General features: G+C 43.5%; 1 protein-coding gene across 1 annotated transcript in view; it reads left to right on the top strand.

The window, feature by feature from the left end:
* Window positions 1-12,028, top strand: part of SMG1 (SMG1 nonsense mediated mRNA decay associated PI3K related kinase) — a gene marked incomplete in the record, with an annotated part of 420,057 nt that overhangs the window by 252,362 nt on the left and 155,667 nt on the right. The window contains 1 exon segment of the mRNA XM_077448938.1: window positions 11,263-11,511. Within this exon segment, the coding sequence (XP_077305064.1) occupies window positions 11,263-11,511 (249 nt within the window).

Below are 12,028 nucleotides of genomic sequence, written 5' to 3'. Positions count from 1 at the left end.
ACAAAAAGATTGAAGCTAAATGACAAAATGGATAAATACCTGTCTGGCAATCTCGGAACTCAGTTTTTCTTTGATTTTACCAAGACCTCCCAGCTCTTTAACCACTTGCCTACTGGGCACTTAACCCCCCCTTGTGACCAGACCAATTTTCAGCTTTCAGCGCTCTCACACTTTGAATGACAATTACTCAGTCATGTAATACTGTATCCAAATTAATTTTGTCCTTTTTTTTTTTTTTTTTTCCATACAAATAGAGCTTTCTTTTGGTGGTATTTGATCACCTTTTGGGTTTATTTTTTTGTGCTATAAATGAAAAATTACCAGGGGGAGCACTTGTTTCTTTCTGCGATAAAATTTTGCAAATTATTTTTCTTCATAAATGTTGGCCACAATTTATACTGTTACATATCTTTGGTAAAAATAACCCAAATTAGTGTACATTATTTGGTCTTTGTGAAGGTTAACTGCTTCCCGACTGCCTCACACCCATATAAGGGCATGTACAGGCAGAATCGCGTACCTGTACATTTCCCTTTAAGAGGCGGCAGGGGCGTGCCTGCGGGAAGCTTCATGAGTCCGGTCGCGGGTCCTGTGGACTCGATCGCCGCGGGGATACCTGCGATCGCCTCATGGCGAGGAAGAACGGGGGGATGCTAAAGTAAACAAGCATCTCCCTGTTCTCCTTAGCAACAGTGACACTGATCTCTGTTCCCTGTGATTGGAGCAGAGACCAGTGATCTGTAAAACACAGCCATGCCCCCCACAGTTAACATGCCCCTAGGACACACTTAACCCCTACACTGCCACCTAGTGGTTAACCCCTTCACCGCCAGTGTCATTTACACAGGAATCAGTGCATTTGTATAGCACTGATTGCTGTATAAATTACAGTAGTCCCAAAAATATCCGATGCGTCTGCCATAATGTCACAATCGCGATAAAAATCACAGATCACCGCCATTTAAAAATATAAATTAATAAAAATGCCATAAAACTATCCCGTTTTGAAAACACTATAAACTGCGCAAACGAATCCATCGCTTATTGTGATTTTATTTATTTTTTTATTTTTTTTAACAAAAATATGTAGAAGAATACGTATCGGCCTAAACTGAGGAAAATGTTTTATTATATATTTTTGGGGGATATTATAGTAAAAAATGCGCTTTTTTAAAATTTACTTTGTTTTTTTGTTTATAGCGCAAAAAATAAAAACCGCAGGGGTGATCAAATACCACCAAAAGAAAGCTCTATTTGTGAGGGAAAAAAGGCGTTTTGTTTGGGAACCACGTCGCATGAGCACGTAATTGTCAGTTAAAGCGACGCAGTGCCGAATCGCAAAAAGGCCTCTGGTCAGGAAGGGTGTAAATTCTTCCGGGGCTGAAGTGGTTAAAGAGTCTACAAGCTGTGGTGCAAATCATAAAAAAAATGTACTGGTGGCCTATCTCATTTCTTGCGACCCTAACAAGCCAGGAAAGTAAAAATACCCCCCCCCCCCCCCCCAAATGACCCCTTTTTTGAAAGTGGACATTCCAAGTTATTTAGTAAGATACATGGTGATGTTTTTGATGTCGATAAAATGCAAAATGAATATATTCCCCCCCCCCCCCCCCCCCCCACAAAATTGTCATTGTAATAGGTTATTTCACGAAAGCTCTCCCTCCTCACATGTGGTCTCTGTGTGAGGAGGGAGAGCCAGCAATGAGAGAGGATCTCCTATGTTTATCTCATTGGACACTCCGAGTGCTAAATGACCACTGTGATTGGCTGTGACATGGGACATGGCCAACACAGAATTTTCCCAACGGCGCGCAGAGGGGAAGTGAACAGGAGGCCATCAATTTTATTTAGACCCCTTTCACACCACACCACCCATTGCGTCGGCGGTAAAACGCCGCCATTTTTAGCGGCGTTTTACCGCTGGATTTGCAGCGGATTTCGGCCGCTAGCGGGGCGCTTTCACCCCCGCTAGCGGCCGCCAAAGGGTTAAAAGCACCGGCAATACGCCGCAATAACGGCGTTTTGCCAGCGGTGATACAGCGCTGCCCCATTGATTTCAATGGGGAGCAGCGGTGGAGGAGCGGTAAACACACCGCTCCAAAGAAGCTGCTGGCAGGACTTTTTCCTGACGTCCTGCCAGCGCACCGCTGTAGTGTGAAAGCCCTCGGGGCTTTCACACTACACATAATGGTGCAGCTTCTTTAGGGCGGATTGCAGGTGCTATTTCTAACGCTATAGCGCCTGCAAAACGCCCTGGTGTGAAAGGGGTGTTAGTGAAACCTGCTTTGACTGGCAATCAGAGAGCTTTAAAAAAGCATGTCCGAAACCATGTTTTGAAGCAAGTGTAAATGAGCCTTAAGAGGGTCTGTTGGCTGCATCTGTCCAGTTTTTTTTCTTTTCCCTCAGGATTCTTAACCCCCCACCCCCTTTCCACATTCTGTTTTAAATCCCATCCTACTCATTGATAAAACATGGATCCACCCTCGGCTATCCTTCCACGCGTGCCATTTTCCCTTTAGTACAGCACAAGTTTATTGAACATCACAAGTAGTACAGCTTAGTGCAGTGGGTACAGACATTGAACTCTTCATAAATGTAGAACAGTAATAAAACATACATTAAAAAGAAATAATCTGCCTGCTCCAGTCTCATCTCCAAGACAACTCACTCCACACACGTATGTGGACTCTCTGCCCACCTGTCCCATATTTTGTGATATTTGGCTGGACACCCCCGATGTCTATATACCAGTTTAACAAAGGGTAGATTGCGATTTATATCTACCACCCATTCCCGAACCGTAGGCATTGCTGGGCGCATCCAGTATTTAGCCACTGGCTTTCGTGCACTGAACAGTGTAGAGTGCAAGAACGTGGCCAAATAAGTATCCACAGTAGTATTGGGAAATATGCTGAGTATGCAACTTTTAGGGTCCAGTTGAAGGGGTGAGCCCATATGGTCGTGTAGGAACTTAATAATCTGCCCCCAAAACTCCTGGGCTATTGGGCATTGCCATATGAGATGGTAGAACGTACTATCTGTACTAGAGCATCTGGGACAACCCGGGTTGTAGTCAGGGTGGTATCTAGCAATCCGGACAGGGGTGAGATGTCTTATGTACAATGTAAATCTGCGTCAAACGGTCAGGTAGGTTAAGTGAAGCCTGTTTTAATATTCTCGAGTGCATCCTCCCATTCCTCGCCGTCAAGGGGGCCCATGTCCTCTTCACATCTCATCCTAGCCCGTTCAGTGATCTGCGCCACCAAGCGGGCACTGTGTGTACAGGGACGAGATCAATTTGGCCGGTTCGTCTCCCATGATTACATCTGTTACCGCCAGCGACTGTACGCCCGGGAGGCCCTGAGCATGCCGCAATTGCAAGTAGTGAAAGTGCGCCATTTTCAGATCCCCCCCTCTTCATATTGCATTATACAAAAATTGTGTCCTTGTTAATGTCTTTGTATGGTATCCTATGTTTCTGTTTTGATAAGTTGTACAAATTGTAAAACTTTTTGAATATTATACTGGGATTTACTACCCTTTTCTGAAAACTGAACTGTAAAGCTGTTTAGTACATGCAAAAACAAATAAACTACAAATCACAATGCTATAACACTTATAAATCCAGTTTGTTTCAGAGTAGTTACATAGACCTTAAATATACTGTATGCAGACCTTACCCCTTATAAAATTTTGAGCATTGTACACCTTAACAATCATTCAAAACATATAGAAAGCTATATGAAATCGAAAATCTGTGGTCCAAACAATATGCTCTGAGCACCGTGGCCGCGGGACCGCTGGTGTCCCGCGATTGGGTCACAGAGCTGAAGAACGAGGAGAGGTCTGTGTAAGCAAACCTCTCCTCATGCTTCCTACTGAGCCTATCACTGATCGTCTGTTCCCTGTTATAGGTAAAGAAGATCAGTGATGTCAGACGATAAGCCACGTCCCATACAGTTAGAAAAATAAAATAAAAACGTAACCCATCCCTGTCCCCTAGTGGTTAACTCCTTCACTGCCAGTGTCTTTTACACAGGAATCAGTGCATTCAAATAGCACTGATTGCTGTATAAATGACAATGGTCCCAAAAATGTCAAATGTCTGTGTCCGCCATAATGTCGCAGTCGCAATAAAAATTGGTGATCGCTACCATTACTAGTAAAAAAATAATAATAAAAATGCTATAAAACTATCCCCTATTTTTGTGCAAACCATTCAATTGCTAATTGTGTTTTTTTTTTTTTGTTTTTTTTTACCAAAACTATGTAAAAGAATACGTATCGACCTAAACTGAGGAAAAAAGTTATTTTTTTATATATTTTTGGGGGATATTTATTATAGCAAAAAGTAAAAAATATTGAATTTTTTTCAAAATTGACACTTTTTTTGTTTATAGCGCAAAAAATAAAAACTGCAGAGGTGATGAAATACCACCAAAAGAAAGCTCTATTTGTGGGAAAAAAGAACCCCATTTTGTTTGGGAGCCACGTTGCACGACCATGCAATTGTCAGTTAAAGCGATGCAGTGCCGAATCGCAAAAAGGGGCCTGGTCCTTTTTGCTGCAAATTGGTCCGGGGCTTAACTGGTTAAACTGCAATCTTCTTTTGTTAGTATAAAGGTGCCTCTACTCTTGAAGGAAAAAGTCAGAGCAGCTCAGTGATTTCACCATCATAAATCTGTAGTCCAAACATTTGGATCTTCTATGCATTACAGGAGGGATCACTTCTGTGACCTGTTTTCAGTAAACAGCGGGCTGAAGTCAGTCGGTCCAGGCTCTGGAAAAATCCCCACCATATGGTTGGGATCCACCCAGAAGCCTGGATTGGCACCTCGCTCAGACTCTCAGCAATCCAATGAGACCCTGAGCCAGCCCCTCCACAGCCCAGTGCTCCAGTGAGCGCTGGGGAGAGCCACTGACTGACAGTCACAGCTCTCTGAAGGTCGTTCAGCAGACTTGGATCGCTCAGTTCCCACCACAGCTCCGATTGATGCTGCATCCACCTAGGTGAGTATAAATGTTTTTGTTTTGTTTGGGAAAGCCATACTTCTCTTAAACTGCAGCCTTCCCTTGCCAGTGTAAGATGCGCCTCTATCCTTGGGGCCCTTTCACATGGGTGACTGAGTGGTAAAAACAGATGGATGGGCATCCACCTCTGCCACACACCTAAATTCAAACTTTACAGCATGCTTTGATGCTTTGCTTTAACTTGGGCTTGCAGAGTTTGACAGGCTACTCCTTCCCTTTTGAGGAAAAATTAGGTGTCGGAGTAAATTCCTCAATGAGAATGAAGTTGCTGAAGATCAGGAATTCTCTGTGAATGGGTCATTGAGGTCCAGGATTTTCTTGGACACAAGCACCCAGTGCACTTTATAGCAGGTGTGATGATCACTAATCAAAACCAGTAGTCCCTGGTTTTGGGTCCCCTCAGCTGCCACAAACTTGTAAGTCCTTTCCACTGTATTATCACTTGCACATTTTGCTCGCCAGTACCCGATGATGGAGAAATTCTGCAAGAAATGGGGTTCTCCAGCTGTTGACCTGATTATTTTCTACTTGAACATCATCTGGCATTTCCTGGAGAGGTTTGAGACCCTAAGTTTCTCTGTGCCTTACCTCCACTGCAGCTGCTTCTTCGCATGCTGTGCAGGATGAATGTGGAGGGTATTGCAGTGATTCTGATTGCATTGGCTTGGCCAAAAAGAGCATGGTATGCAGATATTGTAAATCTCTTTGCAGATGAGCCATGACGTTTTCTATGTTGGCAAGATTTGCTGTCCTTATCTTGCCTTACAGACACTGGCTTTTTGACTACATGGATGTTGAAGCCCAAATCCTCAAATTCAGGTTTTTTTTTTTCCCCCCAATCCCTACCTTTCTCAAAAATAGAAAGTTGACCCTCAGGATAGTGTGCCATCAAATATGGTAGGCTTATTTCGCCTAGTGTGACGTTTCATCCCAGACAGTATCTTGTGAGGTGCATTTTGGCCTTTGTATAGTTTGGTATAGATATATCTATGGCTTTAAGTACCATCGAGGCCTATCATATCTCTCCCATTGGTTAAAGACCTTGTCTCTGTGGAACCTTAACTTGTCTTTTCCATTTGAACCTCTCCAAGAGAATTCTCTTCACATTACTTAAAGTGTTCGTAAAGTCATAAGTTTTTTTATCTTATGCATTCTATGTTGGCGGCTGCCGATGTGGGAGGACCTTCTGTCGCAAGGTCCAGTACTTCATCCTGCTTCACCATCGCTGGTTTTAACAGCATGGCTGTTGAAAGCCAGGTGCTAAGGGACCGAGGGCTGTCTGATTCGGTAATCTCCACTTTGCTGAGGGCACGGAAGTCCTCTTCTCGGAAGATTTATCATCGTACGTGGAAGGCCTACATCTCCATGTGTGAGGAGATGGGGTGGCGTCTGCGTACATATTCAGTTTCCAGGATCCTGCTTTTTTTTGCAGCAAGGAGTGGATCAAACTCGCCTTAAGCACCATTAAGGGGCAGATATCGGCTTTGGCTGTCTTATTTTTCAGTGACCTTTGGCGACTCATTCATTGGCGAGTACGTTTGTTCAGGGGGTTCGACATGTGGCCCCTCCGGTTCGACCAGCGCTGCCTGAATCTGGTGCTCTCGGTGCTTCAAAAATCATCATTTGAAAACGGGGAGATTACCTTCTTGACACTCTCAGAAAGTAGTCTTTCTAGTAGCTATTACAGCCGCGAGGCAGGTTTCTGAGTTGGCGGCCTTGTCATGCAAGTCTCCCTACTTGATCCTCCACAAGGATAAGGAGGTGCTGCGCTCGCAGCCTTCGTTTCTTCTAAAGGTTGTTTTGGCCTTTCATCTGAATCAGAAAATTGTGCGTCTGTCCTTATGTACTCGACCATCACACCCGAAAGAGGTTGCTTTGCATTCTTTGGATGTGGTCCAGGCTATGGGGGTGTATCTGTCTGCTACAGCTCCTTTTTGGAGATCAAACTCCCTGTTTGTACTGGTGGCTGGTCCAAAGAAGGGCCTGTCAGTCTCGTCGGCCACCATTTCCAGGTGGATTAGACAGATCGTGGTTCAGGCTTATGCTATAAGGAGGCAGGCGCCCCCCTTTCCTGTCACGGCGCATTCTACCAGGGAGATTGGTGCTTCCTGGGCTTTCCGACATCAAGGGTCCGTTTCCCAGGTGTGTAAGGCGGCGACCTGGTCATCCATTCACACTTCACTAAATTTTACAAGGTTGATATGAGCACATCTTCGGATGCGTGCTTTGGCTGCCGTTTTCTTGTTATGGGTGTTTATTTTCTTTCTGTTCCCACCCCTCGTTTTTGACACTGCTTGGAGACGTCCCTAAGGTCAAGATTAAAGGTGCTGTGTCCGTCAATGAACGAAAGAGAGAATAGGATTTTTGTACTCACCGTAAAATCCTTTTCTCTGACGTTCATTGATGGACACAGCACTAACCCCTCCTATTTATGTTTGTACTGCTTTTTGATGAACTGAGCTGCTGGAAGCAGAGTGAGGGGTTATAGCCAGTAGGACTGCCCCCTGGGTGGTACTGTGCAGTTTTGCTGGTTTTATATGTTCTGCCTAGTCCTCTCCTGAAGGTGGCAATATAACCCTAAGGTCAAGATTAAAGGTGCTGTGTCCGTCAATGAACGAAAGAGAAAAGGATTTTACGGTGCGTACAAAAAACATTTTACAGGCGCGCCAAAAAACCTAATATTCACTTGTTGAGTCCTGTATGAATGCATACAATGTCAGTCTAAAAGCATTAGGTGCATTTTGGCTGTGTACATAGTTACATAGTTAGTCAGGTTGAAAAAAGACACAAGTCTATCCAGTTCAACCTTAAAAACAAATAAATAAAATAAAAAATAAATCGTACAATCCAAATACCCAATTTTATGCCCACAATTTATCCAGAGGAAGGTGAAAAAAAAACCCCAGCAGAGCATGCTCCAATTTGCTACAGCAGGGGAAACAAATTCCTTCCTGATCTCCCAAGAGGCAATCGGATTTTCCCTGGATCAACTTTACCTATGTTAGTACCCAGTTATATTATGTACATTCAGGAAAGTATCCAGGCCTTTCTTAAAGCAATCTACCGAGCTGGCCAGAACCACCTCTGGCGGGAGTCTATTCCACATTTTCACAGCTCTAACTGTGAAGAAACCTTTCCGTATTTGGAGATTAAATCTCTTTTCCTCTAGACGTAAAGAGTGCCCCCGTGTCCTCTGGGTTGACCGTACAGAGAATAACTCAACACCAAGTTCACTATATGGACCCCTTATATATTTGAACATGTTGATCATATCCCCCCTTATTCTCCTCAAGAGTGAATCAATTTAGTTCCTCTAATCTCTCCTCATAGCTGAGCTCCTCCATGCCTCTTATCAGTTTGGTTGCCCTTCTCTGCACTTTCTCCAGTTCCCCGATATCTTTTTGAGAACTGGTGCCCAAAACTGAACTGCATATTCCAGGTGAGGTCTTACTAATGATTTGTACAGGGGCAAAATTATATCTCTCTCTCTCTCTGGAGTCCATACCTCTCTTAATACAAGAAAGGACTTTGGAAACAGCAGATTGGCATTGCATGTTATTGAGCTTATGATCTACCAAAACCCCCAGATCCTTCTCCACTATGGACTATGGTGTACTTAAGTTTTTTTTACTTTACAGAGGTTCATATACTTGGGGCCTTTTGTAATTCATGATCAGCCCTTTGCTTGAAAAGTTATGCAGACTTTTTACCTTTTCTAGTATGGTACGTTCTCACTTATCCTCTCCTCTGGAAATCCGAACTTCCCTTTGGTGTGTATTGTTGCCTTCAGATTACTTAATTCAGTTCTCGCTTATAACTTGCCATCTTTAACTGCTTGCTGCCGCCCACCCTCCGCTGCTCTTTAAAGTGGAGGGCCACCCTGAAAAACAAAAGTACATAAAAATTTAGCAAAAAATCAGAAAAAGAAAAATATTTTTTTTATAAACTTACCAGAAATGCCTGTTGCTAGGTATATCGTCCTAATCTGCCTCTTCCTACTCCGCGGCGATCTTCGGTCTTCTCGCCTCCGTGCGGCGAATGGGGAGCGCTGTGTTCTGGGAACTGTGTCCCCCAGAACACAGCGCGCCCCATTCACAAAGCACTGTGCAACTCGTGCATGCGCCGTAGGAAACGGGCAGTGAAGCCACAAGGCTCCACTGCCTGTTTCCCTTAGTTGGAATGGCAGCGCCGGGACCCGAGAGCCAAGCGACGGGTCAGCCTCGGGCAGCCGACATCAGGGGCGCCCTGGACGGGTAAGTCTGCTTATTAAAAATAAGCAGCTACAGTGTTGCTGCTGACTTTAAAAAAAAAAAATTTAAAAGCTGGCCCTCTTTAACCATGTGATCGGCTGTGTCCAATCACAGCCAGTCACATGTAAACAAGGAGATGTCGGTAATCGGCTCTCCTCGCCTCACACTGACAGAGTGTGAGGAGAGCTGATTAGTGGCATCTCCTCACAGGGGGGCATCTAGGGATGTAATCAGGGCACTGATCATCAGTGCCCTGTTTACAATAAATACAGTATCACAAAACAGTGCCCACCGGTGGCAGCATTCAGTGCCCACAAGTGCCACCAATCATTGCCCATTAGCGATGCCAGTCAGTGCTGACCATCAATGTCAATGGCCATCAGTGTCACCCATCAGTGCCCATCTGTACTGCCTAGCTGTCCAGAATCATTTGGTTTATGATACAAAGCATGTGAGCTGGACTAGCACCCAACTCGTGTGTAGGGGGATTAACTGGAGACTCGCTCACCTGGAGCGGTTTTCTTTGTTTCATTGAGGCTGGTCCTTGTACTACATAGTTGAAGGTAATCAAAAGGATATTGATCAAGAAACCACTCCTACATGAGATGAAACCACTCCTACATAAAGCTGGTCATTCATTAATCGAAATTTGGCTGGTAGTGACCTGATTTCGATCCATGTATCCTGTTAACGAGAAGTCAGTCGGTTGATCAAGATTTTATAAGCAGGCTTATTGATTTATTTTAGCTAGATCAGCAATTCATGTATTCTGATGGTGGGGGGGGTCCACTGTCAGACTGCAGTGACACATTGGGGAGGATTTCCCCATCCACCTCTAACGTATGGATGGGGAAATTGGTTCAGTGTTTATGTCCAGCAGGAAACTGAACGAAAAAACTGAGACGCATATGGCTAGCCTAAAACTGGTTATACATGGGCCGAATGTTAGGAGACAATGTGCAGTTAAAAAAAAAAAAAAAAAATCTGACATTCAGTCCATGTGTATGTCGGTCTGCCCGACAGAACCAGCTTCCCCTCAGCGGTCTCAACCAATGGCAAAGAGCGCTGATCAGTGCGTTCTGGCAGGGGGGTGTCCCCCTGTCAAAACACAAAAGCTCAGCGGGGGAGATGGCCTGAAATAACCTCTGATGGTTAGTACAGTGGCTCCGACCAGCGCTGACAGTTTTTTTTTTCATTCAGCCCACCTCAGCTGTAGTTCTCTGCAGTTCATCCAGAGTGATCATGGGCTTCTTGGCTGCATCTCTGATCAGTCTTCTCCTTGTCTGAGCTGAAAGTTTAGAGGAACGGCCAGGTCTTAGTAGATTTGCAGTGGTCTGATACTCCTTCCATTTCAAAATGATCGCTTGCACAGTGCTCCTTGGGATGTTTAAAGCTTGGGAAATCTTTTTGTATCCAAATCCGGCTTTAAACTTCTCCACAACAGTATTACGGACCTGCCTGGTGTGTTCCTTTTGTCTTCATGATGCTCTCTGCGCTTTCAACAGAACCCTGAGACTATCACAGAGCAGGTGCATTTATACAGAGACTTGATTACACACAGGTGGATTCTATTTATCACCATCAGTCATTTAGGACAACATTGGATCATTCAGAGATCCTCGCTGAACTTCTGGAGTGAGTTTGCTGCACTGAAAGTAAAGGGGCCCAATAATTTTTCACGCCCCACTTTTCATTTTTTTATTAGTTAAAAAAGTTTCAAAAATCCAATAGATTTCGTTCCACTTCACAATTGTGTCCCACTTGTTGGTGATTCTTCACAAAAAATAAAATTTTTATATCTTTATGTTTGAAGCCTGAAGTGTGGCAAAAGGTTGAAAATTTCAAGGGGGCCGAATACTTTCGCAAGGCACTGTAGTTGTCTGTGGTTTTAATTGTGTGTGTGTGTGTGTGTGTGTGTGTGTGTGTGTATAGATATATAGATAGAGAGAGATATAAATGTCTCATTTTCTTTCCTACCCAGGCCCACGATTCCTATCAGACTCCTCAAAATCCTGCGATGGTTCCTCGACCAAGTGAACTCTACTACAGTAAAATAGGTCCAGCCCTCAAAGCGGTTGGGCTGAGCTTAGATGTGTCTCGTCGAGACTGGCCTCTTAATGTGATGAAGTCTGTACTAGAGGAATTGATGGAATCCACTCCTCCAAACCTGCTGGCTAAAGAATTGTGGTGTTCATGTGCTACAGCTGATGAGTGGTGGAAAGTTACGCAGGTGAGAGGGAGTTTATTTGCTTTTGCATTACCATCTTCTGTCATTGATTATTATAAATTTCTCTATTAAAAAGGGGTACATATAATAATAATAAAAAAAAAATATATATATATATATATATATATATATATATATATATATATATATATATACACACACACACACACCTCATAAAATTAGAATATCATGAAAAAAATACATTTATTTCAGTAATTTAATTCTGTTTCATGCAGCGTTATATATTTCAAGCATCTTTCTTTAAATTTTGATTATGGCATACAACTAGTGAAAGCCCAAAATTCAGTATCTCAGAAAATTAGAATATTACATAAGACCAATCAAAAAAGGGTTTTTAATACAAAAATGTTGGCGTACTGAAAAGTATGTACAATATAGTATGCACTCAATACTTGGTCCCAGGTCCTTTTGCTTGAATTACTGCATCAATGCCAAAAGTACCAATACCTGGTTTAACCACTTAAGGAAAGCCTATCATATATATACTGCGGTAGAGTGG

Source organism: Lithobates pipiens, unplaced genomic scaffold, assembly GCF_037356315.1.
Source record: "Lithobates pipiens isolate NorthernLeopardFrog02 unplaced genomic scaffold, aLitPip1_a1.2 Scaffold_22, whole genome shotgun sequence".
NCBI classification, from domain to species: Eukaryota; Metazoa; Chordata; class Amphibia; order Anura; family Ranidae; genus Lithobates; species Lithobates pipiens.
This window is presented reverse-complemented; position numbering and strand designations above follow the sequence as displayed.